Source organism: Pristiophorus japonicus, chromosome 6 (assembly GCF_044704955.1).
Source record: "Pristiophorus japonicus isolate sPriJap1 chromosome 6, sPriJap1.hap1, whole genome shotgun sequence".
NCBI classification, from domain to species: domain Eukaryota; kingdom Metazoa; phylum Chordata; class Chondrichthyes; family Pristiophoridae; genus Pristiophorus; species Pristiophorus japonicus.
Genome location: NC_091982.1, coordinates 25750199 through 25777988, shown reverse-complemented (window position 1 = coordinate 25777988; position 27790 = coordinate 25750199). Strand labels below are relative to the sequence as shown.

General features: G+C 43.9%; 1 protein-coding gene across 3 annotated transcripts in view; it reads right to left on the bottom strand.

Moving 5' to 3' along the window:
• tenm1 (teneurin transmembrane protein 1) overlaps nt 1-27790 on the bottom strand; it is a 1011052-nt gene that overhangs the window by 548270 nt on the left and 434992 nt on the right. The window contains exon 5 of one of the 3 annotated variants that reach the window (XM_070882702.1): nt 15908-15927. The exons of the other annotated variants lie outside the window; for them this stretch is intronic. Within the exon in view, the coding sequence (XP_070738803.1) occupies nt 15908-15927 (20 nt within the window). The remainder of the gene's footprint in view (nt 1-15907; nt 15928-27790) is intronic. 3 annotated transcript variants of the gene reach the window in all.

Sequence of the window (27790 nt, the reverse complement as noted above, 5' to 3'; positions counted from 1 at the left end):
CTAACTCGGGTATAAAATCTGGGATCTCCCAATCCTGTATAATTCAGCTGTCCAGTGCATCAACTTGCTGAGTCATCTTCTTGCACGAATCTTGACAGTTAGTGTCAGCAAACTATCCAACCACATGGGCATCTCAACTGACCCTGATCCTATCTCCACCTGACATTTACATTCCTGCACTTTCCAATAGGAGTAGCTGCTTAATGCTCAGGAGCAAAACCTTGGAAGATTTTATGCTCCTATGACATTAATGCTTACTGTATCTCCCCATTCCCTGTTCCAGCTGAGATTAGCTCGCTGAACACAAACCAGAACTGAACCTCGGCCCTACCTGGCTCAGCTACTGACTGGATACACAGGTTGAGTTATTGAGGACGTTTTTGATGCACATCTTAGCTGGTTCTTACTACATGCAAATTTCTAGGATATAAATCCTGTAAACTAGTTTGAGATGCTGGATGTGCAATGGGATGGGACTTAGCCCTGAACGAAAACCTGCGGACATGATCATTTGAATATCCGGGGCAAGCACTCATGTCAACAGAGGCAGAAGATCTCAGATTGGCACCATGGCACTCTGAGAGGGGAAGCCCGAGGCTGAAGAAGATTGTCTTCATAATATATTAGAGTCACCTCAGGAAATAGAGGGGCAACTGGGTGACAGTATTTAATCCTTGTGGGATTATCACTCTTGTTGTAGGCATTAGGCACCTGCTGAACATATCAAAACACTAGGCATTAGGCACCTGCTGAATATATCTAAACTCATGTAAGTTTAAAGTGGCCACATATAAAATGGCTGCCCAAGCATGATGGGAACCCCGTTAGTCAAGTAATGAACTGGGGCTGACCGAGCAATGACCGAGCAATGACCCTGTGAGGCCCACCACCAGGAATGCCTTGGATACAAGATAATTATAACGAATCATTATAGTACACTGGTATAATCAGTGACTTCATACAGCCGAACCCCGAGGAACAGAGATAAGGGGAGAACCTGCCTCACATAACGAGGTCATTAATCAGCCCGAGCTGACAAAAACCAAACATACAGCCCCTGAGGTATCAGGGGAATTCTATTGGGTTAAAGAAACCTATATGTAATCTATAATCGTTATGATTGGATTGTGTCCAGCCGAAGTGGGCTGAGTAACTGTAAAGAACTATTGTAAAACATATAAATATCGACGAGTTTCTTTGTTCGTCAGAGAGAAGTGCCTGGATCCAGTCCTGAGGCTTCCTCCCCGCATGCAAAAATAAAGGCCGCATTGGCGTTGGAACCGACTCGGAGTGTTGAGTGATTCTTCTGAGAAAACATTCACACTAACAACTCTCTTTTCCTATGTTGAGGCCTTCACTAAGCCCAGAATGTTTGCTCTCAGCAGACCAAGTCCTACCAGACCTAACAGGAGAACTTTGGGTAGAATTCACAAGGAGACCTGGGAGCATCCCCAAAGTTTTTTGAGGGGCAAGGAGGAGGTGGATCAGGGTTACTTTCCAAATGGCCCTCTCACCAGAATCAATTGCTTCATTAAATATTGCACAGATCCAAAGGTAAAATTGCATAATTTCATTTTGCTAAGCTGGGAAAATGTGCATGCACCTTTATATTAATTGTGCACTGTTAGCAGCAGGCGTTTGGAACTCCTATTTCTGATGGTGAACCATATAGTAAAGGAGGCAAATTGCACGCCTCCAGCAGCATCCTGGATTTCTTGTGGATCCCAAGGACAGAAGTTGAAGACACAGAAAATATAGACCTCTTCCTCTTGGTCCACTTTATAAGAATAAAGCTCCAGTAAAAAGGGGAGACTGGAGTTTGAAGGTCGCAAGTCTGTGCTTGAGCTCCAATGTCTCAAGAGCAAGTATAAAAATACTTAATGAAGGATTCAGTCTCAGGGTAATTAGCTGTTCGACAGTATAACAATGTCATGTGGGTATTTATTAACATGTTAATAGAACACAATTGAGAGGTCAATCCAGTTACAGAAATATACTTTAAGGCACGATTCATAACATCATGTATCACTTGAGGCTTTGTAAAGTAAACAGAATATGCAAATAAATGGAATGTCTGAATTAAATGAATGAATTGGACCCAACTCAATTTGTTGGGGCCTGGAGAAAAGTGATTGGATTTGGACCTATTTGTGTTGGCCAGGCTAAAGGAACCCTTTAGTAATGAAGACATAAAATTGTTCTCAACGATATTTGGAACAAACACATTATTGTGTGCATATGAAATTGATTTTTTTGTACTATGTTAGTGTAATTGTTAACCTATTTGTTTTAAATATTTTAATAAATGCATTAAAACAGCACATGGGAGAATTTCATGCAGATACGGTAACATGTTCGTCACAAACATTGCTGAGAGCAATTTCACACAAAATGCCTGGAGTAGTTGTCTAATCTGTTTTTAGGAATTTTGCAAATCTCTGCTTCAGACATGGATTTGATTAATGTGGAAGTGAGTATAAAATCTGCAGTGACCTTGCTAAAAGTATTTCATTCCCCAACACTGAAATCTCATCTTGATGAGCGCAAAATGCACTCATTTTTTTCTGATTACTTTGCCTCTAATACACATTGGACGACTTGTATCTGAGTTTCCTAGCAGCCAATTGGAAAGGGGTTCATTGAGATTTCTTCCCAGCTTGCCCCATTAGCTTTATTTAACACAGAGAATGGTTAAGGGCCTTATCATGCCAGGATCTCAAAACACTGGGAGGGAAGATGAGATAAATCAAAAGTAGTGTGTAGGTTGACACCAAAGATGGATTTTAAAAACATGTAGGTTGAGAAAAATGGGAAAACTGAAGGAGGTAAGGAGTTGCACATTTGATGTCATGGCAAATGGGAGTGATTAGGATAGTACCATGAGTTACTGTGATTGCTGCTAGCTACAGAAATTGGGCATGTTTTTTTCAATGGATCAATCGGCATTTTCAAAAGTTCTTTATGCCCAACCTGCAGTTCTGGTTTTGCAGATATTTATTTCAAGGCACATGTGTCAATCATACAACAAAAAGTACTGACAGCAAGCCTTTTAAATTCATCAAGTAAGGGATTTCTTGCTAACATTTAAAGATTCTGTTCTTTCTTCCACCCCCCCCCCCCAGCCCCCCACAGTCACCTGTGTAAAAATAGGTGCAACGTGTTACTGTATGAATAATGAACAATTAATCTTTAATTATTATTCAAGTTAGCTGAGTGCATGCACATATAGTAAGCAGCTATTTCAGGTATTGTTCACAGGAGGATTGGACATGTAAAGATTCTTCAAGCTGAGAGACTATTCCTCAGGATTCAAAAAAATTTTTCAGTAAAATTTCATTTTTTTCTCTTCCTTTCTCTCCTGAAAGTGTTGACTCTTTTCAGGTATACATGTGCAGAAGTTCCTTTTCCAAGGGGCCATTATTCACATGGGAGCGTTGACAACCTATTCTTTGACCATGGGGAGGAGGCACCATAGTTGAGTCTAATCCTTTCCTCAGCATCAACCCATATTATTTTTGTGGAGATTGAAGGAACACTGCTGCTCTCGGCCCCCTGAAATCTTAAACTTACCATTTTTGGTCCTCTGTGGCTGTACGACCAGGCAAAACCTGGAAGAGTGTGCACAGGATAAGGAACCGGACAGTATGTTTTTCTCCACAATTTCCAGGATGTTACTGCCCCTTTTCTGCCCAGTCGAGCCAATGAGAATCTCTCCCAATTAATCAAACTTGGGACCTCCTTGCCCGTCTGGCTTAATACTATACTGGGCACTGTCTTTACCCAGCAAGTTATCTGGAATACAGTACATGTATTTTCAATCAATCTGCTTCCCTGATTGCTATGTGTTGTTGCAGAATTCTAAGTTTGCAATGTTCTTCAGATGAAACATTAAGCTAAGTCCTGTTCTCATCAATTCCCAACTGTCCAGCCTTTGGCCCTCCATTCACCATGACATTTCTGCAGCCACCGATCTGCTCAATCACACCCTCACCACCACCTCTGATGCCCTAGTCCCTGTTAAAACAATTACTCTCTCTCACCCTGGACGTTCCCCCTGGTATAGCCCTGATCTTCGCTCCCTTAAGTCCAAGGGACGCAGACTTGAACGGATATGGCGGACGACTTGTTTAGCCATTCACCGTCAGATCTGGCTAGACTACATAAAGCATTATCGGGTCCTGCTGTTGTTTGCCAAAATCGCTCTATTCCAGAATCATTCTGGAATGTAAAGATAAACCCCAGCTTCTATTCTCCACTGCTAACCATCTTTTTAAAACCCTCTCCCCAGTCTCCACCCTCACCTCCGACTGTAAGTGTGAGGAGCTCATGGACTTCTTTGTCTTTAAGGTTGAGACCATCCATTCGGTCGCCTCTGCCTCTTCCCTTCCTTTCCCTAGCCCACCGGGCCAAACTTCCTCTAAGGGAGCCCGCTGCCCTAGTCCTGACCTCACATCTTTCTCCAGTTTCTCTCCGATCTCCCCTTGTGATATTTTCGAGCTCATCCTGTCCATGAGACACATTTCCTGCTTCCTCGATCCTATTCCCACCAAACTTCCTAACTTCCTTTTCTGGCTCCCATGTTAGCTGACATTGTTAATGGTTCTCTCTCCTCAGGTACTGACCCCTCTCCCTCAAATCTGCCGTCATCACTCCTCTCCTCAAAAAAACAACCCTTGACCCCTCCATCCTTGCAAACTAATGCCCCACCTCCAACCTCCCTTTCCTCTCCAAAGTCCTTGAATGTGTTGTCGCCTCCCAAATCCATGCCCATCTTTCCCGCAATTCCACGTTTCTGGTTTCCACGCTTGCCACAGTACCAAAACGGCTCTCATCAAAGTCGCAAATGGCATCCTTTGTGACAGTGACAAAGGCAAACTATCACTCCTCGAACTTCTTTACTTGTCTGCAGCCTTTGACACGGTTGATTACTATATCCTTTTCCAACGTCTCTCCACTGTCGTTCAGCTGGGTGGGACTGCACTTCACTGGTTCCATTCTTATCTATCTAATCGTAGCCAGAGAATCGCCTGCAATGGCTTCTCTACCCACCCCGCATCATTCCCTCTGGTGTCCCCCAAGGATCTATCTTTGGCCCCCTCCTATTTCTCATCTACATGTTGCCCCTTGGCGACATCATCTGAAAACACAGCGTCAGTTTCCACATGTACGCTGATGACACCCAGCTCTACCTCACTACCACTTCCCTCGACCCCTCCACAGTCTCTAAATTGTCAGATTGCTTGTCCAACATCCAGTTCTGGTTGAGCAGAAATTTTCTACAATTAAATATTGGGAAGATTGAAGCCATTGTTTTCGGTTCCCGCCACAAACTCCGTTCCCTAACCACTGATTCCATCCCTCTCTCCAACTTCTGTCTGAGGCTGTATCAGACTGTTCCCAACCTTAGTGTCATATTTGACCCTGAAATTAGCTTTCGACCACATATCCGCAGCATAACTAAGACCGCCTATTTTCACCACAGCAACATCGCTCGTCTCTGCCCTTTCCTCATCTAATCCGCTGCTGAAGCCCTCATCCATGCAGTTTTTACCTCTAGATTTGGCTAATCCAATGCACTCCTAGCTAGCCTCCCACATTCTACCCTACGTAAACTGGAGGTGATCCAAAACACGGCTGCCTGTGTCCTAATTCGCTCCAAGTGCTGCTCACCCATCACCCCTGTGCTCGCTGACCTACACTGCTTCCGATTAAGCAACGCCTCAATTTCAAAATTCTCAACCTTATTTTCAAATCCCTCCATGGCCTTGCCCCTCCCTATCTCTATAATCTCCTCCAGCCCCACAACCGCCCGAGATGCCTGCGTTCCTCTAATTCTGCCCTCTTAAGCATCCCTGATTATAAATCGCTCAACCATTGGTGGTCGTGCCTTCTGTTGCCGAGGCCCCAAGCTCTGGAACTCCCTGCCTAAACCTCTCTGTCTCCTTCAAGACGCTCCTTAAAACATACCTCTTTGACTAAGCTTTTGGTCCACTGCGCTAATTTCTACTTATGTGGCTCGGTGTCAAATTTTTATCGCATCATACTCCTGTGTAGCGCCTTAGGATGTTTCACTATGTTAAAGGCGCTATATAAATACAAGTTGTTGTTGTTGTTGTTGTTCTGGTGCTTCAAGCAGATGTTTAAGGTCCCATAGTAAAACTTGCTCAGAAGCACTTAAAGTTTCTGTAGGACTGTGCTGTGTCAGAACTGATGGGATGTTCAGTGAAAAGCTAAAATGTGGAAGTTGTAAGCATGGTCTAATGGGATGTGGAATGGAATGTTGAACATGTTGAGAGAGGCAGTTATCACAGTTTTGAAGGGTGAACTGAGAAAAGGCTGAGCTGAACTGAATCATCCTTTTCTCTATGCCATTACACACCTTCCAATATACCAGAGAAAAGTGTTAAGAATTGTGCAGTAGGTAACAGACTTGGTTGCAGACATGGACTATGAGTTTAGGATTTTGAATCAGTACAGAATAGGATTCATTAGAAAACATCAGGAATTGAAAATTGGTTTAAGTGAAAAGGGATAAATAGTTTGATTGAATAAAGGAGAAAAGGGACGACTATGACTCTTTTGTACCATTCCACAGAAGTTTTTTGTTTTCAGTGTGAACTTTTACAAAGCATGTGTGAATGTTACAGAAGCTCCTCCTTCTTCTATGGTAATAAATGATGGGAAGAGTTTATGACAGCAATAAAATAATTAGAACAGTTAAGTGCCTGGTTGTTTAGTTTATGCTGTTATTCAGTTGGGATTTCTGTGTATCTTTGATGCACTATGATTTATTGATGGAATGCATGGAATGTAGTGATCCAAGGTGAAATTTAGTATAAGAACTGTGAGTGAACAACTGTTTAGTAGCTCACACTGGAATCGTGAAGTGTGGTGTCTCAGCAGCTCGCTCTCATACTGGACTGGTGTAGGAAGAAAAGACTTGTGCACTCATATTGTTTGTGGATAATATGAGGTTTCAATAAAGACTGATTAAGCATTGTTACAACCGAGTGTGTTTGTAATATGACGTTTAAAGTAACAAGACAAAAAAAGTGAACAAGAAAGCAGACCAACACTAGTCCAAGAGTTGAACAAATTACTTTTTCACAACCAAAATTTTTTTAATGGGAAGTGGATGCCTAACTTGTAAACTAATCCTTAATTTTATGATGGGAGATACTTGTACATTTTCCACTGCCACCCTTGGTCTTGAATGTTTATGTCTTAAAACTATCGATGATATCACTGAGAAAATTCTGTACTCCAAGATTGTCTCCAAGGCTTCATCAAGTAGCATAAAACTCAATTGAATAAAACTCCAAAACAAGAGAGGAGAAGGAAACAACAGTGTTCCCCTTCAGTGCTCAGTGGCCGAGTGGGTGAAGCCACATAAACAAGATCCAAAGTTCAATTCTCAGTCTGTGTTACCGAACTCAGCTGGAACAGCAGTTTTGATTCCGCAATTTGCCTCAGTGTTCCTCAGCTTGGAAAGGGAAAAAAAAAGGAGCCCGATTTCCCGAACCCGATTGCTATCCAGTGACTCTGCCTCGCAAGTTCTGTTATACGGTGAAAGCTAGATTGGAATTTGCTGTGATGCCTTTCACAATTGAATGGCCTGCTGATACTTAGAGGTGAAATTGTGCTGGCCGATATAAGCATACACAAATGCAAAATAGAGTAATGGTGCTTTCAAGAGCAAAAATGTAATTATGTGAACATCTTGACACATTAATCAATTACAATTTCTCAGTACTGCTTCCCTGCATTATTGTCTAAGCTCACATGGGGAATGGTGTCTTAAATGTGTTACCAAAGAACTGCCAGTACCTTAGGAATTGTAGCTGAGCAAGAGTAAAAGCCACCAGGAAAGATAGAAGACACTTAAAAAAAAAATGACTGTCCAGGCGAATCCACTTCTCCTGTAATCAATATAATTTTCATCAAGATTGAACAACTTCAGGACACTGCATCAAGAACAAGCATCAGAGTTTTGATCCAGCCGATTTATTTAATTCAGACTTTTGCCGCCATCTGTGCACATTCCAGGGAGCATAGTAACACATGTTGTGACAGATTGTAATACTGATAAAGTATTATGTGCATTAACATAGCACCTTTCATATAAACCGTCTCGACAAGGTTCACCCAATGAATTACTTTTGGATGCACTGTTATGCAGATGAACACATCAGACATTCTGCACCAGCAACATTCCTCAAACAGCATTGGGAATGTGATAGATGGCCAATTAATCTGTTTCTGGTGGCAATGGTTAAAGGTTGAATGTTTGGGAGAACTACCTATTCTTCTTTGAATCGTGCTTTGGATGTTTTACCGTTCACCTGAACCACCTGAATATTAAGACTGGGTCTTGGGGTAATATTGCATCTGAAGCACAGCACCTCCAATAATACAGAAGTTCCTCAGTCCCTCAATACTGAAGTGCAATACAAACCTAAATTGCAAGACCAGATCCTGCTGTGGGAGGTCTTGAATCCACAATATTCAGATCCAGAGATGTGAACATTATTAATTGAGGCTTATTATTGCTTTGGTTAGATTTGGATTCAACAAAAAAAATGAAGAATCAATATTTTGATGCGGATTGAATTTACTTTGCTCAATTCTATAATGTGGCCTTTTACGGGCAAAGCATGGTTTAGCAGTACAGTATATTGTCATAGCTGTACCCCGTGCAGAAATTCCGAAGTAACATACCACAAGCTGCGGTAGCAGTACCATATCAACAGCATGGTGTAGTACAAAAATGGACCCAGTAGTGAACAAGTCAGCAGTGACAGGATCGGACCAAGTCAGCATGGATTTATGAAAGGGAAATCATGCTTGACGAATCTTCTGGAATTTTTTGAGGATGTAACTAGCAGAGTGGACAAGGGAGAACCAGTGGATATGGTGTATTTGGGCTTTCAAAAGGCTTTTGACAAGGTCCCGCACAAGAGATTGGTGTGCAAAATCAAAGCGCATAGTATTGGTTGGCAGACAGGAAGCAGAAAATCGGGATAAACGGGACCTTTTCAGAATGGCAGGCAGTGACTAGTGGAGTGTCGCAGGACTCAGTGCTGGGACCCCAGCTCTTTACAATATACATTAACGATTTAGATGAAGGAATTGAGTGTAATATCTCCAAGTTTGCGGATGACACTAAACTGGGTGGTGGTGTGAGCTGTGAGGAGGACGCTAAGAGGCTGCAGGGTGACTTGGACAGGTTAGGTGAGTGGGCAAATGCATGGCAGATGCAGTATAATGTGGATAAATGTGAGGTTATCCATTTTGGGGGCAAAAAGATGAAAGCAGAATATTATCTGGATGGCGGCAGATTAGGAAAAAGGGAGGTGCAACAAGACCTGGATGTGATGGTTCATCAGTCATTGAAAGTGGGCATGCAGGTACAGCAGGCGGTGAAGAAGGCAAATGATATGTTGGCCTTCATAGCTAGGGGATTTGAGTATAGGAGCAGGGAGGTCTTACTGCAGTTGCACAGTGCCTTAGTGAGGCCTCACCTGGAATATTGTATACAGTTTTGGTCTCCTAATCTGAGGAAGGACATTCTTGCTATTGAGGGAGTGCAGCGAAGGTTTATCAGACTGATTCCAGGGATGGCTGGACACACATATGAGGAGAGACTGGATCAACTGGGCCTTTATTCACTGGGGCTTAGAAGGATGAGAGAGGATCTCATAGAAACATATATGATTCTGACGGGACGGGACAAGTTAGATGCGGGTAGAATGTTCCCGAAGTTGGGGAAGTCCAGAACCAGGGGACACAGTCTTTGGATAAAGGGTAGGCCATTTAGGACTGAGATGAGGAGAAACTTCTTCACTCGGAGAGTTGTTAACCTATGGAATTCCCTCCCGCAGAGAGTTGTTGATGCCAGTTCATTGGATATATTCAAGAGGGAGTTAGATATGGTCCTTACAGTTCAGGGGGTCAAGGGGTATGGAGAGAAAGCAGGAAAGGGGTACTGAGGGAATGATCAGCAATGATCTTATTGAATGGGGGTGCAGGCTCAAAGGACCGAATGGCCGACTCCTGCACCTATTTTCTATGTTTCTATGTTTCTAAAACATCCCATCAAATCAACAACAGATATCAAGGGCTGGACTTTCCACTTAGATCACTCGGGCCCAAAAAATGGGAGATGTTCCAACCTTCAGGATCGTTGGAAGATCACACATTTTTGGGATTGCTACTTTCGGCTTTTTTGGGGAGGCGATAGCCCAGTGATAGCCCAGCGATGTGGATTGGGCCTTAGCGATGCGAAATGGCCCGAACGATGTGGAAGGCAAGGCTTCCCTAGCAACGGCCTTCTGCGCATGCGTTTTTTTTTGCAAGCAAGTTTTCCCGCGATTTGGGAGGTCATGAGTCATCCACACATGCGCAGAAGGCAAAGGGAGGGGTAGAGAGAGAGAGGGAGAGAGAGAGAGAGAGGAGGAAGGCAGAAACAGAAAGAGAGGAGAGATCAAAGCAAGAGAGATAAGCAATACAGAATATAAGCAATAGAGAAGTATACATGTTATCTGATTCGGAGCACAGTGTGCAAGATGTGGAAGGGGGAGGAGGAGGGCCAAACCCTTCTCAGATGAAGCAAACGAGGCCCTCGTTGGGGAGGTGCACTCTCAGTGGGCCCAATTAACCCGGGGTGGGCATGGGAAACTTCTTCCCGGGCGTATCGGAAAATTTGGGGCGAGATGGCCGACATGGCATCCCATGAGGCGAGGGGGTCCGACCAGTGCCGGAAGCGCTGGAACAGCCTGGTTGCTTCAGCAAGAGTAAGTATAGATTTTAAATTTTAATGATGTACATAACATAAAGCTCCCGGATTGAAATTAAGCTTGTTATTCTTGCATATATTCCCTGCTAAGATCTGGACAGGGCTCGGAACCTGCGCCCTTTTTAAGTCTCACTGTGTCAGTCTCTCTGGCTGCTGTCACTTGCACAGTGACCCAGCCTGGACTGGGGGAGAGCTGACCTTGCTCACTGTCTGCCCTGGGACACTTTGGGACATTAGCTCCTGTCATTGCTGAGTTCACCAGCTATCCTGATTCCCACCACCCCCGGGGACCCTTCAATGGAGATTGTAGTCGAGAGAGATGTTTGTGTCAAGCATTAGATTCTAAACACGATCTTTGTTATAACCATGCATCAATTGTGGATACAAACCCTATTAGCATATAACGTTGGAAACTGTTATCTTTCCATGATCGTACCTAATCAGTTAGCTTATGCCATGCTCTTTTCATGTTTGCAGAGGAAGATATCTAACAACCGTTCAGAGCAGAGGGGCACCGGAGGAGGGTCTGCTCAGCTGCAGCCACTCACTGACCTCGAGGAGCGAGCAGCGGCACTTGTGGGGATCCACAGTCGCTCGGCATCCACCCGTGGTGTTGCAGAACCCTCCCATGCGTCACGTGAGTAATGTGTCAAGCAATGTTAAAGTAATGTAACGTTATTTAATTATGATACACGAATGATGTCATGTTATGCATGCAGCCACTGTGCTACTCTCAGGTTAACAACATAAGAAATAAGAGCATGAGCAGGCTATCTGGTCATCTGTCCACTTCCCTGTCCGCTTCCCATAAACCTTCACTCCTTTATCATTCTGGCTATCTCCGACTGATCCAGCCTCCACAGCTCTCTGGGTCACTGAATTTCACATAGACGTACTATCGTATGTACTACCGTATGATGCATTATTATGTAACGTGTCTTGGTCTCATTTATTTTAGTAGTGCTGCTCCTCCTTCTTACGCCAGCGCAGCACAAGAATCATGTGTACCCTTCCGTTCTAATAAGCTCAATAAGCTCAATTGTGTTTTGCAGGTCCCACAACGCCAATGTTGCATAGCGAGGCAACACCTGAACCTGCACCATTGCTGGTGGTCATCACCACAGGTGGGGATGAGGTTGACAAGGCAACCGAGCCTGAGGAGCAGGAGGATGAGGTGGAAATGGAGGTGGATGCCCCTAGCATCCCTCTGCCTCTCCCTGTTGTACCTGTGGTACCTGCGGCCAGAATGTCAACTTCGACGGAAGAAGTAGCGGGACAAAAGCGGCTTGCAGCCGGCGACGCCAAGGCGTACATTAGTGCTCATGCCAACCCCATGGAGGTCGAGTCGGCAAGGTCAGCACCCGCCTCCACTGGCTGATCGCATTGAGGGCTTGACAAGACTGTGCATGGAGAGTGTCATGATTAGTTGCGACCTCCTGCAGGCGTTCGGGGTTTACACGGGGAACATGTCCCGAATGTCCGCTCACGTATCGGAGGATATGCAACTGATTGATCCGGGAGATGCGTGCGCAGACTGCCTCCGTCGATGCCTTGCGGCATGCGATGGTGTCTGAAGACGGCACTGCGCCCCAAGGTGCCGTCCCGCAAACCACCAGCACCGGTACAGATGCGAGTCAGCAGGAAGAACTTCCTTCTGGCTCGGAAGACATTTCCGCATGAACGTCTTTCCGTGCACCACCCCACGTGCCGATCGAGCCACCGTCACCCCGCCACCCCCCACAGCAGGAAGTCTTGCCGCCGCCCGCTGCATGCCCGACTCGTCCCGCTACCCGGGTACTAAAACAGAGGGTTAAGACATAGGGGGGTAAAGGACCTGGAGGGAAATGTGTCTGCAGGTAGGGAGGGGGGTGTTTTATTGTTATATGTTATTGATGTTCTTCTTGTTCTTTTTTATTGTTGTTGGGTGATTGTTGAGGGGGGGGGGGGGATGTTACATTTCTAAAATAATTTTTAACTTCATTGTTAAATTAATAAAAATTTTTATTTAATTTTATAAATGTTGTATTCTAATAACGTAAGGTAAGGTAAAACAAATACAATTGTTGGAAAACAATGGCCAGGCCAGGTAAGGATGAAACGTAACGCAACTGCAACTGTTGTCTTTCTGTAACTGGAACAGTAACTGTCACCAATGTAAGTTCATGCAAAGCGTTCATTTATGAGCTGCTGACGCAAGAGTTTTGCAGCCGCGTAACTCCCACGGGGTTTTCCCAGTCTTGCGGGGTGGCGTGGGTTCATCGCCAGGTTGATTGTCCTCCCTGCAGTCCTCATCAACCTCCTCCCCCTGCTCCTCCTCCTCCTCGTCTGCCTCTTCCACCTCCACTCTCTCCTGAGGTGGACCAGCAGCCCCATCTGGCACATGCAGCACACCACAATAAACTCAGCGACCTGGTCAGGGTGGTTTTGTAGGCTGCCTCCAGAGTGGTCCAGGCATCTGAAGCACTGCTTCAGCATTCCAATTGTCTCTTCGACGATATTGCGTGTAGCTCTATGGCTTTCGTTGTAACGCTTCTCGGCTTCCGTCTGAGGATTACGCGGGGGGATCGTGAGCCAGCTGGCAAGGCCATATCCTTTATTCCCCAGCATCCTTGTAGCTGACTGTTAAACAGGTCAGACACAGTGCTCTCACGCACAATGTGCGCATCATGGATACTGCCTGGAAAATTAGCATTTACTGCCATGATTATTTGGTTGAGGTTGACAAGGAGCTGCACATTCAGGTCGTGGAAACCCTTTAGCTTACGAAACACCTCTGCATCCTGTAAAGAGGCTCTCAGGGCGATGTGCGTACAGTTTATTGCTCCCTGCACTTTGGGAAAGTTTGCTATTCTAGAGATACCCAATGCCCTCCTGGTCTGTGCCTCCCTGGTCATAGGGAAGCTTATAAAGTCCATCCTGCGTGCATAAATGGAGCAATGTGTAGCGTGCTGAGAGATACCACAGATGTCACCAGCAGAAGTCTGAAAGTAGCCCGATGCATAGAAGGATAGTGCCGCAGTAACCTTTACCTCAACGGGCAGTGTGGTCCTGATAGTGCTGGTAAGCTGCAGATCTCCCTTGATGAGCTGGCATAGCTCAGCGATGATCTCCTTTCGGAAGTGCCGCCTCCTAAGGCACGTGTTGTCAAACAAGTTCAGGTATTATTGCTTTTCCCTGTAAGTTTGTCGGGTGTACGATCTCCTCCTCCGCATCAGTCTGCCACCTCTTTGATTGAGCTCTTCACTACACCGAACTTCAGACTCCAGCATGTGAGCATTTACAAATAATGGTAGAGAAGTTATAGATCCCATTCACTATTGCTATAAATGCCCTTTGTACTAAAATAAATATAAAAGTGAGTAGATCAGTCAGTAAATATGAGTAGATCAGCCCTTAAATATCTCACAAATTATAAACCCCTTCTTTAAGCAGCCTCTCACTTCCTCCAACGTTCAAAATAGCGTCCATAGTGCCAAGTTCTGTGAAGAGTGCCAGGTAAGAGCAGCTTTTCTCCAGAAATGTCCAGCAATCTTCTCGGCGAGCGATCAGCCCGGCGATGTGTGGGCGATGTGGTGAAAGTTGCGGTGGGCGATCACCTCGGCGATGTGAAATTCTTGTGTGCCGAAAGTTGGGCCAGCGATCTTTGGGCGATGTCCCGGCCCAACTTTCCACTTTTCAGGTAAAATGAGTGATAGCCTGGCTATTTGGGTGATAAATGGGTGATAAATGGCTGATAAATGGCTGATAGCCCAGCGATATCAAGTGGAAAGTCTCGCCCTTGATAAAACAAATACTCTGGATTGATTTCAAGGTAGTAATTAAAGTTACGATAAGAATTACAAAATACTCAGGCTTGTTTTCATTGTTTATGACCTGAGTTGAACCCTTCAATTTGACTGTAATCTTGTAATCCATCCCAGATAACCATCATTTTCTACAAGTACAGTAGCCCCATTCTATAACACTCTCCTTGAGAGCCATAAAAAACATGTTTACTGAAGGACATGATATAGAGAGTGGGTTTAGTACTGGCAGTCTGCTGCAATAAACCTCCTTTCTAATGATGTCTTTGGGAGCCATTATAAAATCTATATTATAGTTAGAGGGTGTTCTTTATTGTTCCTTTTTTTTTAATGAGCACACCATAAGCAATCAAAGTCAAATCAGAATTCGTGATATATTGGAGTTTTATGTTGAAGCACATATTTTAGAGAGGGTGTCTGATGCTGTTTTTTTCCATTAATGAAGAGCTTGTAACAATTAAATTAGAGACTTATGGTATATCAGTATTCGTCACTTGAACAGCAAACAGGTTTACGAATCCAGCTCATGTCATATTCCTTCTTCATCTCCACCACCCATAATTTTCTCCTCTCTGCTCTTGAAATGTAGATTCTGTGTTAGAATATAGATCCAAAGAAACAGACTACCCATGGCACATTCAATGGTTATACTCCTTGTATAAATTTAGACTGTAAGCCCCAGTTGGCTATACACCATGGATGGCATCACATCCAAGCCCAATCCGATTTTCATCGAGATGCCTATAAGAACATAAGAACATAAGAACATAAGAAATAGGAGCAGGAGTAGGCCATTTTGCCCCTCGAGCCTGCTCCGCAATTCAATAAGATCATGGCTGATCTGATCATGGGCTCAGCTCCACTTCCCTGCCCATTCCCCATAACCCTTTATTCCCTTATCGCTCAAAAATATGTCTATCTCCTCCTTAAATATATTCGATGACCCAGCCTCCACAGCTCACTAGTACAGAGAATTCTACAGATTTACAATCCTCTGAGAGAAGAAATTTCACATCATCTCAGTTTTAAATGGGCGACCCCTTATTCTGAAACTATGCCCCCTAGTTCTAGATTCCCCCATGAGTGGAAACATCCTCTCTGCATCCACCTTGTCGAGATCCCTCATTATCTTATATGCTTTAATAAGATCACCTCTCATTTTCCTAAACTCCAATGAGTATAGGCCCAACCTTTCTTCATGGCAAACCCGTCATCTCAGGAATCAACCTAGTGAACCTTCTCTGAACTCCCTCCTTAAATAAGGAGATCAAAACTGCATGCAGTACTCCAGGTATGGCCTCCCCAATACCCTGTACAGTTGTAGCAGGACTTCTCTGCTTTTATACTCTATCCCTCTTGCAATAAAGGCCAACATTCCATTTGCCTTCCTGATTATTTGCTGTACCTGCATACTGACTTTTTGTATTTCATGCACGACCCCCAGGTCCCTCTTTACTGCAGCATTTTGCAATTTTTCTCCATTTAAATAATAATTTGCTTTTTTATTTTTTCTGCTAAAGTGGATAACCTCACACTTTCCCACATTATACTCCATCTGTCAAATTTCTGCTCACTCACTTAGCCTGTCTATATTCCTTTGCAGATTATTTGTGTCCTCCTCACAACTTGCTTTCCCACCCATCTTTGTATTATCAGCAAACTTGGTCATTACATTACATGGTCCCTTCATCCAAATCATTAATATAGATTGTAAATAGTTGAGGCCCCAGCACTGATCCCTGTGGCACCTCACTAGTTACTGTTTTCCAACCGGAAAATGATCCATTTATCCTGACTCTCTGTTTTCTGTTAGTTAGCTAATCCTCTATCCATGTTAATATATTACCCCCAGCCCCACGAACTTTTATCTTGTGCTGAAACCTTTTATGTGGCACCTTATCAAATGCCTTCTGGAAATCCAAATACACCACATCCACTGGTTTCCCCTTATCCACCTTGCTCGTTACATCCTCAAAGAACTCCAGCAAATTTGTCAAACATGATTTCCCTTTCATAAAACCATGTTGACGCTACTTAACTGAATTATGCTTTTCCAAATGTCCTGCTACTGCTTCCTGAATAATGGACTCTAGCATTTTCCCAATGACAGATGTTAGGCTAACTGGTCGATAGTTTCCTGCTTTCTCTCTGCCTCCTTTTTTAAATAGGGGCGTTACATTTGTGGTTTTCCAATCTGCTGGGACCTCCCCAGAATCCAGGGAACTTTGGTAGATTACAACCAATGCATCCAGTATCTCTGCAGCCACTTCTTTGAAGACCCTAGGATGCAAGCCATCAGGTCCAGGGGACTTGCGGCAGGTGTTCACAGAATAGTAATCGGGGCCCCTTTCTCCTTTCAGTGGCACAGCGGCTAATTATTACACCACTACCACTATCCTGGGTAAGATCAGCTAACTTGCACAGACTGAAAATCAAATCTGTTGGCCAATGTGACTTAGTATTTCACCTAGAAGTGTTAATTCATGTCTACATTAGGACTGGTCTCGCTGTAGTTTCACCTTCAAAGACGTCAGGATTCTGTGAGTTTCCAGGGACTTTCAACAAGTTCATTGTAAACCGCATACCTCATGACTCTCTGGCACACTGAAATCTAGTGTTAGCTTGTGGACTATTTTTAAACTGAACTGTGTGTCATGTCTTTTTTCACCTTGCCATATGGACACAGAATCTGCATAGCTTGTGCCAAAAGCTCTCTACAATAAGTTTGCTAAAGCAATGGTATTCAGAGAAGGGCATCCTCTTCCTTCCCTTCACATCCCACCCACCCCCTAAAAGAAGTGGCTTTTAAGTAAAACAGATAACCTTTCAAACACATGCTTGTGCTGATAATGGATAGTGTGTCAGCAATAAAAAGCGTGAAGCACCTGATAATGCAAGTAATTATAAAATGTCACAAACAGTAGATCAAAGCTGAATTTTTATTCTCATTGTGTGTAATCACTTCACCGCACAGCTTTGCGCTCAGTGCTACTTTCGTATGGTTCTGACAGGGTATATTAATATTGTCCTTTACCATAACAATCAGATTGCCACATTTCACTGGATGACAACCTCATGTCTCTATCATTATCTAGTCAGGCCATTAGTTTTTCTGCCTGATGTTTTTACCTCGTCTATAAACGCCTTTCTCCCCTGCCCAACACACAGGCTGCTTTAAATCTAGAAATGTATTTATCACTATTTGATAATGGATCTAAAAGCTATTAACAGTTATAAAAAAAATTAACAAATATCAACCTAACCTAAACACGTTATTAGCTTAACCCCTTGTTGACAAGAAATACATATAAAAAGGTAAGCATATAGCATCTTCCATGACCTCAGGATGTCCCAAAGTACTTTACAGCCAATTAATTACTTTTGAAGTGTCGTCACTGTTGTATTGTAAGAAACACAGCAGCCAATTTGAACATAGCAAGCCCTCACAAGTAGCAACAAATGGGGTAATATATTAAGCATGGATAGAGGATTGGTTAACGAACAGAAAACAGAGTCGGGATAAACAGGTTATTTTCGGTTGGCAAACAGCAACTCGTGGGGTGGCACAGGGATTGGTGCTGGGACCTCAACTATTTACAATCTATATTAATGACTTGGACGAAGGGACTGAGCGTAATGTAGCCAAGTTTGCTGATGATACAAAGATGGGTGGGAAAGCAAATTGTGAGGAAGACACAAAAAATCTGCAAAGGGATCTAGACAAGCTAAGTGAGTGGGCAAAAATTTGGCAGATGGAATACAATGTGGGAAAATGTGAGGTTATCCACTTTGGCAGAAAATATAAAAAAGAAAATTATAATTTAAATGGAGAAAAATTGCAAAGTACTGCAGTACAGAGGGACCTGGGGGTCCTTCTGCATGAAACACAACAAGTTAGAATGCATGTACAGCAAGTGATCAGGAAGACAAATGGAATGTTGACCTCTATTGCAAAGGGGATAGAGTATAAAAGCAGATATGTCCTGCTACACCTGTACAGGGTATTGGTGAGGCCACTCCATGAGTACTGCGTACATTTTTGGTCTCTGTATTTAAGGACAGATATACTTGCATTGGAGGCTGTACAGAGAAGGTTTATTAGGTTGATTCCAGAGATGATGGGGTTGACTTATGAAGAAAGGTTGAGCAGGTTGGGACTATACACATTGGAGTTCAAAAAATTAGAGGTGATGTTATCGAAACATATAAGATAATGAGGGGGCTTGACAAGGTGGATGCAGAGAGGATATTTCCACATAGGGAAAACTAAAATTAGGGGGCATAGTTTCAGAATAAGGGGCTGACCATTTAAAACTGAGATGAGGAAGAATTTCTTCTCTCAGAGGGTTGTAAATCTGTGGAATTCACTGCCCCAGTGAGCTGTGGAGGCTGGGTCATTGAATATATTTAATGCGGAGATGGACAGATTTTTGAGCGATAAGGGAATAAAAGGTTATGGGGAGCGGGTAGGGAAGTGGAGTTGAGTCCATTATGAGATCAGCCGTGATATTAAATGTCGGAACAGGCTCGAGGAGTCAAATGGCCTACTTCTGCTTCTTATGTTCTTATGTAATAATGACCAGGCAATCTATTTTTTAGGTGTTGATTGAGGGATAAATGGTGGCCAGGACAACTAGAAGAACTGTACTGCTCTTCTTTAAATGGGATCTGCCTGAGTGGGCAGATGGGGCCTTGGTTTAACATCTCATCCGAAAGACAGCACCTTTGGCAGTGCAGCACTCTTAATAGTGAAGTGTCGGCCTGGATATATGCTCAAGTTTCTGGAGTGAGGCTTGAACCCATGACCTTCTGACTCAGAGACAATGTCACAAATGATAGATCAAAGCTGATTTTTAAAATTCCCATTTAGTGTAATCATTTCACGGCACAGCTTTGCACTCAGTGCTACTTTTGTATGGTTCTGACAGGGTATATTAATATTGTCCAATACCATATCAATCAGATTGCCACATTTCTATTAAGCCTTTCTCCCCTCCCTAACACACAAGCTGATTAAATCTTGGAATTTATTAGTCACTGTTCCATTATGGATTTACCACTGAGCCAAGAATATATTTCCGAAATTATAACTTTTTCCACAAATAATGAAACGAATTTTTGCTTCACTTGAAAGGCATTCAACATGAGGAATTTGTAGCAGTCAAATCATTAATTTCTCTATACAATGATCAAGAAATTCAAACTAACAAATAAATCATTGGCCCGTAATTTGCAGTCAGCGGCGAAGCGACAGACATTGCTGCTGACCTGGAAGAAAACGACCCAAAACAAATCTTGCAATCTCTTTGGTGAGAATTTTAGCTTCCTCAGTGTGAAATTGATTGTAGTGCTATTAATAGGGGATTCCTAGCGTAGAGCAGCAGTGAAGTCATCAAGCTGGCTAAGCAGCCAATCACATCGAAGAATTCTCACAAACAGCAAACCAGGAAATAAAATTCACTGATTATCTGCACTTTTTAAAAAATGTTAGAGTGAAATAAAGATCGGACATACATATGGGGTTAAACTAGAAGCTGAAATATCATGAACAAACTTAAAAAATATATATATATTTAAAAATCAAGTCATTTTCATCATCATGGAGAAATTTGACATTCCACAAATATAAAATTAATTTTTCAGGGCCAGAGCGGTCGTTTAGCAGTCAATACTCTTTTAAAACTCCAGTTACACCTATTCCAACAAGGCTTGACATTTAATGGGGTATTTAACAGCAATATTTGCAAGGAAAAGCTTGAGTTTTCATCAGTTCCACTGATTTCACTGATTGCCAGCTTGACAGGGTGAGGGAGGGGAGCACAGTGCAGCCTGGGTCGGAGCAGTGATAACAGACCACTCAAGCGCTCAAACCTGCAATTACGTTCAGTTTGAGAGGGGTAATGTCGGTGAATGGTGACACTTCGCTGTCATTACCCACCACTAAATCCGGGTCAATATGTGTGAGAATTGTGCAATCTTTATTGTTCCTTTACTTTGAAGTTTCCTCTCAGTGAAGGGAAATTAGTCATCTATTGGGTGCAGTTTATACCAGTCAATTCTAGTCCAGCATTTTTACAGGTCTCTGCATAAATTGCCTATCCTTCTGGTCACAGTGTGCAGATAGTTCTTTTAAAAAAAGGCAATTATCTAACAAAAGAGATGTGACATGAACAATAAGTACAGTATTGACTCCATTCTTTGATTCAGTAATTTGGGTGGATGGAAGGCTGGTGGGTGGTATTTCTTTACAAAGGAGATCAATGCTGAAATGTATTTCAGGCTTTGGGGCCAGGGCCAGTACTCTTTAATGAAACAGCTAGAGGCTATAATAGAGAGATGGTAGAGTTTATATTCTGGACCAAAGGGCCTTCATCATCTGAATGACAGTGAAATAGTTTTAAGATCGAAATCTACATGTAAAAGCATTTTCTTTGAAGAAAATTGCTTTGAAATGGTCTCACTCAACGTATCTTGACAGTAAAACTGTTGCAGATAAATGTCTATTACCATCATTGGTGGCCTTAGCTCCTTCTGCATGTAGTTAGTGAATTTTTGGTCTTTAGGCTAAAGTATCCTGATGTGACATACACTATTCCTCTAAGTTCATCTGAACATTAATTCTTGAGATCTTCAGACAAGGCAATCACATTTTCAGAAACCCACACAAACAACAAATAAAGATAGAACTCACATTTATATAGCGACGTTCACAGCCTCAGGACATTCCAAAGTGCTTCACAACAAATTAGATACTTTTGAAGTGTATTCGCTGTTGTAATGTGGGAAACGCGACAGCCAATTTGCGCACAGCAAGCTCCCGCAATCACAAATGTGATAATGACCAATAATCTAATTTTTTAGTGATGTTGGTTGAGGTTGAGGTTGAGGTTGACCAGGAAGCCTCAGCTCCACTTCATTTATGTCAACCTGAGAAGTTTTAATGTCTCACCTGAAAGACAGGACCTAGAACAGTGCAGCCCTCCCTCAGTAATGCACTGAAGTGCCGCCTAGTCTATGTGCTCAAGTCTCTGGAGTGGGACTTGAATCCATGACCCTCCTACTCAGAGACAAGACCCAAGCTGAGACTTGTAAAGACTAGAAAAACTGTGAAAAAATATAAAAGGCGTGAGATAGAATAATGATTGCAAGCAAAGTTTCATTAGCATGTGTAGCCATATGGGATGGTTTGGACTTCCTTCCCCTGGGGCCCAAACATCAAATTTATATTAAAGTTTGATATCACTATTTAATTTATGCAAAACAGATTTCTGAATTGTGTCGGTGCAGAAACCATCACACAGCTGAGACAACTGTTCATTCCAACACTCGTCTGTTCCTCCGAATATTATATACTACAAGAACATACAGCCCCTCAAGCCTGCTCCGCCATTTAATACGATCATGGTTGATCCGATCATGGACTCAGGTCCACTTCCCTGCCCGCTCCCCATAGCCCCTTATCGTTTAAGAAACTGTATTTCTGTCTTGAATTTATTCAGTGTCCCAGCTTCCATAGCTCTCTGAGGCAGCAAATCCCACAGATTTACAACCTTCTGAGAGAAGAGATTTCTCCTCATCTCAGTTTTAAATGGGCGGCCCCTTATTCTGAGATTATACCCTCTAGTTCTAGTCTCCCCTTTCAGTGGAAACATCCTCTCTACATCCATCTTGTCAAGCCCCCTCATAATCTTATATGTTTCTATAAGATCACCTCTCATTCTTCTGAATTCCAATGAGTAGAGGCCCAACCTACTCAATCTTTCCTTATAAGTCAACCCCCTCATCTCCGGAATAAACATAGTGAACCTTCTCTGAACTGCCTCCAAAGCAAGTATATCCTTTTGTAAATATGGAAACCAAAATTGCATATACATTTTTGAAATTTTGTGAGAAAAAGTCCTTTTTTACACAAGGAGTTACAAGCCACTATAAGTTTCTTTTACATGTGTGCTATTATATGGTGTCATGTTACATTTTCATTAAAAAAAGGTTTCCATGTGTTTTTTGTTTGTGAATTGGAGAGTGGAGTTTGCTGGCTAAATGATGATGTGATCCCAAGCCACAATCTAATACATGGTACAACTGAGTGTGGTTGAAAAGATTCTTGCATTTACACAGCAATTTTTTTGGGGGAAAATTGCGATCGGAGGCTTCTTTTGTACGAACGCCTCCAACCTGAAAAAAATAAACAAAATGACCTGGTGGTCCCGGAGGAATGTAGGATCCCGGTTGGAGGCCTTGATTCGCTGCGCAGCGCGTGGGAAGATGTCTTTCAGGTACATACGTTTATGCTGGAGTCACATGGGCCTGGACTACCAATCACTATGTAATATTCTCATTGATAAAAATGGGAGCTCTGTTTGTACGGGCTTCCATTACTATCAATGAGAAAAAACCCTAAAACACTGAAACACAGCATAATAAATAAATAAAACACCTCATATTTAAAATTAATTGAAATTAAATGCAATTAAATGTTTTAGAAAAAAAATATATTTTTTGGAATTTTTTTAATGTATTTTAATAGTGTTAAAAATAAACTTAACCTTAATGGACAGGGTTTTTAATATAATAACGCGTGCTTAAATTTAATTGTTATATGTTTTAAAACTCTTACGCTGGTAAAATTAAGCTATGCGCCTGCTTTTACCAGGCGTAAAATGTTTGAAGGACGTTCATTGGGCATGAGTTGGGCAAACGACCCGATCTCTAGCCGTGCAGACATCCTTCTCCCAGGGATGCGGAGGATCTGTCAAGAGACCGGAGAAGCCGGTTTTCGGCGCATGCGCATCTTGCCCCGAAAACCGGCTTTTGCGATGCCTTTCCATTTCCGTGCACACTTCGTACGGACCCGGCGAGGACAGAATTTTCGGCCCATTATGTTGTTAACAAGACTCAAGGCACTCCACTCCACGTTGTCATACCGTAGCCATTCTGTATGGGCCATGCCCCACAAACAGCAATAACATGAAAGATGAACTTAGTAATTTTATTGGTGATTGTTGTGTTCCGAACACAGATGAGACTGCACACAGGGAGGTTAAAGTAGCAGTGACCTCATTCTTTATTAAGACACTCCAGAGTGAGGAACAGGCCTTAGGGGCCGGCTTATATACAGTGCTCCCAAGGGATGCTGGGATCCCTTGGGACTTCAGGGGATGCGCCCCCTGGTGGCGGAACATGGGAGTGCATGCTTTACAGATACACAACATCACTCCCCCCGGCAAAGTCAAAGTGAAAACTATTTACAAGGTGAGGTGGTCGGGAGCCTTTCTTTCCCTGGTGGACCGCCTCGGTACAAATGACTGTTCTGGTGTGTTGGCTGTGCCCTGGCTGGGCTGGTGTGTTGTTGGCCCTGCAGGGCTGCTGGGTGAGCCTGGCCTTGCTGGGCTGTTGGGCGTGATGGGTTCGATTTCCTGGATCCGGCGTGGTGTCGTTGATCCTTTGGGTGTGTGTTGTGGGCTCGAAAAAGGTGGTGTCTGCTGTGGGTTGTTCAGGGCAGTCTGTGAACCGCAGCCTCGTTTGGTCCAGGTGCTTTCTGCAAAATTGTCCATTGTCTAGTTTGACTACAAACACCCTACTCCCTTCTTTAGCTATCACCGTGCCCGCGATCCACTTTGGACCCTGTCCATAGTTGAGCACATACACAGGGTAATTCAGATCAATTTCCCGTGACACAGTGGCGCGACCATCGTTTACATTTTGTTGCTGCTGCCTGCTCTCTACCTGATCATACAGGTTGGGGTGAACCAGTGAGAGTCTGATCTTAAGTGTCCTTTTCATGAGTAGCTCAGCCTGGGGCACCCCTGTGAGCGAGTGGGGTCTTGTGCGGTAGCTGAGCAGTACTCGGGACAGGCAGGTTTGGAGTGAGCCTTCTGGGACTCATTTGAGGATCTGTTTGATGGTTTGTACTGCCCGCTCTGCCTGCCCATTGGAGGCTAGTTTGAACGGGGCCGAGGTGACATGTTTGATCCCATTGCGGGTCATGAATTCTTTCAATTCGGCACTGGTGAAACATGGCCCGTTGTCACTGACCAGTATGTCAGGCAGGCCGTGGGTGGCAAACATGGCTCTCAGGCTTTCATAGAAACATAGAAACATAGAAAATAGGTGCAGGAGTAGGCCATTCGGCCCTTCTAGCCTGCACCGCCATTCAATGAGTTCATGGCTGAACATGCAACTTCAGTACCCCATTCCTGCTTTCTCACCATACCCCTTGATTCCCCTAGTAGTAAGGACTTCATCTAACTCCTTTTTGAATATATTTAGTGAATTGGCCTCAACAACTTTCTGTGGTAGAGAATTCCACAGGTTCACCACTCTCTGGGTGAAGAAATTCCTCCTCATCTCGGTCCTAAATGGCTGCCCCCTTATCCTTAGACTGTGTCCCCTGGTTCTGGACTTCCCCAACATTGGGAACATTCTTCCTGCATCTAACCTGTCGAACCCCGTCAGAATTTTAAACGTTTCTATGAGGTCCCCTCTCATTCTTCTGAACTCCAGTGAATACAAGCCCAGTTGATCCAGTCTTTCTTGATAGGTCAGTCCCGCCATCCCGGGAATCAGTCTGGTGAACCTTCGCTGCACTCCCTCAATAGCAAGAATGTCCTTCCTCAGGTTAGGAGACCAAAACTGTACACAATACTCCAGGTGTGGCCTCACCAAGGCCCTGTACAACTGTAGCAACACCTCCCTGCCCTTGTACTCAAATCCCCTCGCTATGAAGGCCAACATGCCATTTGCTTTCTTAACCGCCTGCTGTACCTGCATGCCAACCTTCAATGACTGATGTACCATGATACCCAGGTCTCGTTGCACCTCCCCTTTTCCTAATCTGTCACCATTCAGATAATAGTCTGTCTCTCTGTTTTTACCACCAAAGTGGATAACCTCACATTTATCCACATTATACTTCATCTGCCATGCATTTGCCCACTCACCTAACCTATCCAAGTCGCTCTGCAGCCTCATAGAATCCTCCTTGCAGCTCACACTGCCACCCAACTTAGTGTCATCCGCAAATTTGGAGATACTACATTTAATCCCCTCGTCTAAATCATTAATGTACAGTGTAAACAGCTGGGGCCCCAGCACAGAACCTTGCGGTACCCCACTATTCACTGCCTGCCATTCTGAAAAGTCCCCATTTACTCCTACTCTTTGCTTCCTGTCTGACAACCAGTTCTCAATCCATGTCAGCACACTACCCCCAATCCCATGTGCTTTAACTTTGCACATTAATCTCTTGTGTGGGACCTTGTCGAAAGCCTTCTGAAAGTCCAAATATACCACATCAACTGGTTCTCCCTTGTCCACTCTACTGGAAACATCCTCAAAAAATTCCAGAAGATTTGTCAAGCATGATTTCCCTTTCACAAATCCATGCTGACTTGGACCTATCATATTACCTCTTTCCAAATGCACTGCTATGACATCCTTAATAATTGATTCCATCATTTTACCCACTACCGATGTCAGGCTGACCGGTCTGTAATTCCCTGTTTTCTCTCTCCCTCCTTTTTTAAAAAGTGGGGTTACATTGGCTACCCTCCACTCTATAGGAACTGATCCAGAGTCAATGGAATGTGGAAAATGACTGTCAATGCATCCACTATTTCCAAGGTCACCTCCTTAAGTACTCTGGGATGCAGACCATCAGGCCCTGAGGATTTATCGGCCCACTCGCTGAATTCCACTGGGGAGATGATGCCCTCACATTGCAGCCTGTCCAGCTCAATTTCCACTCTCTCCCTCATCATGTGAGGTACCGCTCGCACCTGGTGGTGAATGGGTCGTGCCTCTGGGACCAAGTGGATCCACACCTTCGCCCCGGAAAAGTTTCCAATGCCTGGCTCAAAAAGGGAAGGAAATTTGTTAAGAATCTGAGTACATGAGGCCTCATCGACATGTGATAGTGCTCGGATGTCATCCCAGTTCCAGCGGATATTGCCCAGCCAGCTCCTTCCAAGCAGTGTGGGGCCATCACCCGGGACAATCCAGAGTGGCAGTTCATGCACCATGCACTCGCAGGTGACCTTGACCATGGCGCTGCCCAGGACAGTGATAAGCTCTTTGGTGTATGTTCTCAGTTTCGTGTGGATGGGGCTCAGGGCTGGTCTGAATGCCTTTTTGCACCACAGTCTCTCAAACATCTTTTTAGTCATGATGGATTGGCGAGCGCCAGTGTCCAGTTCCATGGCTATGTGTAAGGAATTCAATTTTACGTTTAGCATTATAGGTGGACATTTCGTCGAAAATGTGTGCACCCCATGTATTTCAGCATCTGCCTCTTCTCTCTCGAGGCTCGAAATTGCTTTGGTCCACCATGGACCGATCTTCCTCTGCCACATGGTGGTTAACAGGTTTTGCAGAGCTTGCAGCTCGTCTGCAAGCTCATTGGAGTTGCCCCATTGATCCATAGCTCTTGCAAACATACCCTTTGAAGCGGCATGAATAGGCTGAATGGAAGCCTCCACAACGCCAACAAGGTGTGAATTGCCTTCCATTTGTGGACTCAGTCATCTGGGTCACCTGAGGCCTGCTGGCAGTTGCAGACTTGTGGTTTCTGCCCTGTACATTTCTGCTCGTAAACACAGTTCCAGTTAATTTATGAACATTGCTAGCACTTGTGTGCTGAGAAATTTGTTTGGTGTTATCACTGGTGGACATAAACGCCCATGCTATCACAATGGTCTTACTGAGGGTCGGTGTCTCTACAGTCAAAAGTTTTAGTCGGATGGTCTCGTGGTCAATGCCCTATACAAAAAAGTCTCTGAGCATTTGCTCCAGGTAGCCATCAAACTCACATTGTCCTGCAAGTCGCCTTAGCTCAGCGACGTAGCTCGCCACTTCCTGACCTTCAGATCGCTGGTACGTATAGCATCAATACCTTGCCATCAGCATGTTCTCCCACGGGTTTAGATGCTCCCAAACCAGTGTACACAGCTCCTCATACGACTTATCTGTGGGTTTCACCGGAGCCAGAAGATTCTTCATGCTGTCGGTCGGTGCCCCACAGACCGTGAGGAGGACAGCTCTCCTTTTTGCAGCGCTTCCTTCTCCGTCCAGCTCGTTGGCTACAAAGTACTGGTCTAACCGTTCGACATAGGCTTCCCAGTCCTCACCCTCTGAGAACGTCTCCAGGATGCCCACAGTTTGCTGCATCTTTGCATTGGATTTGTGTACTCATCGC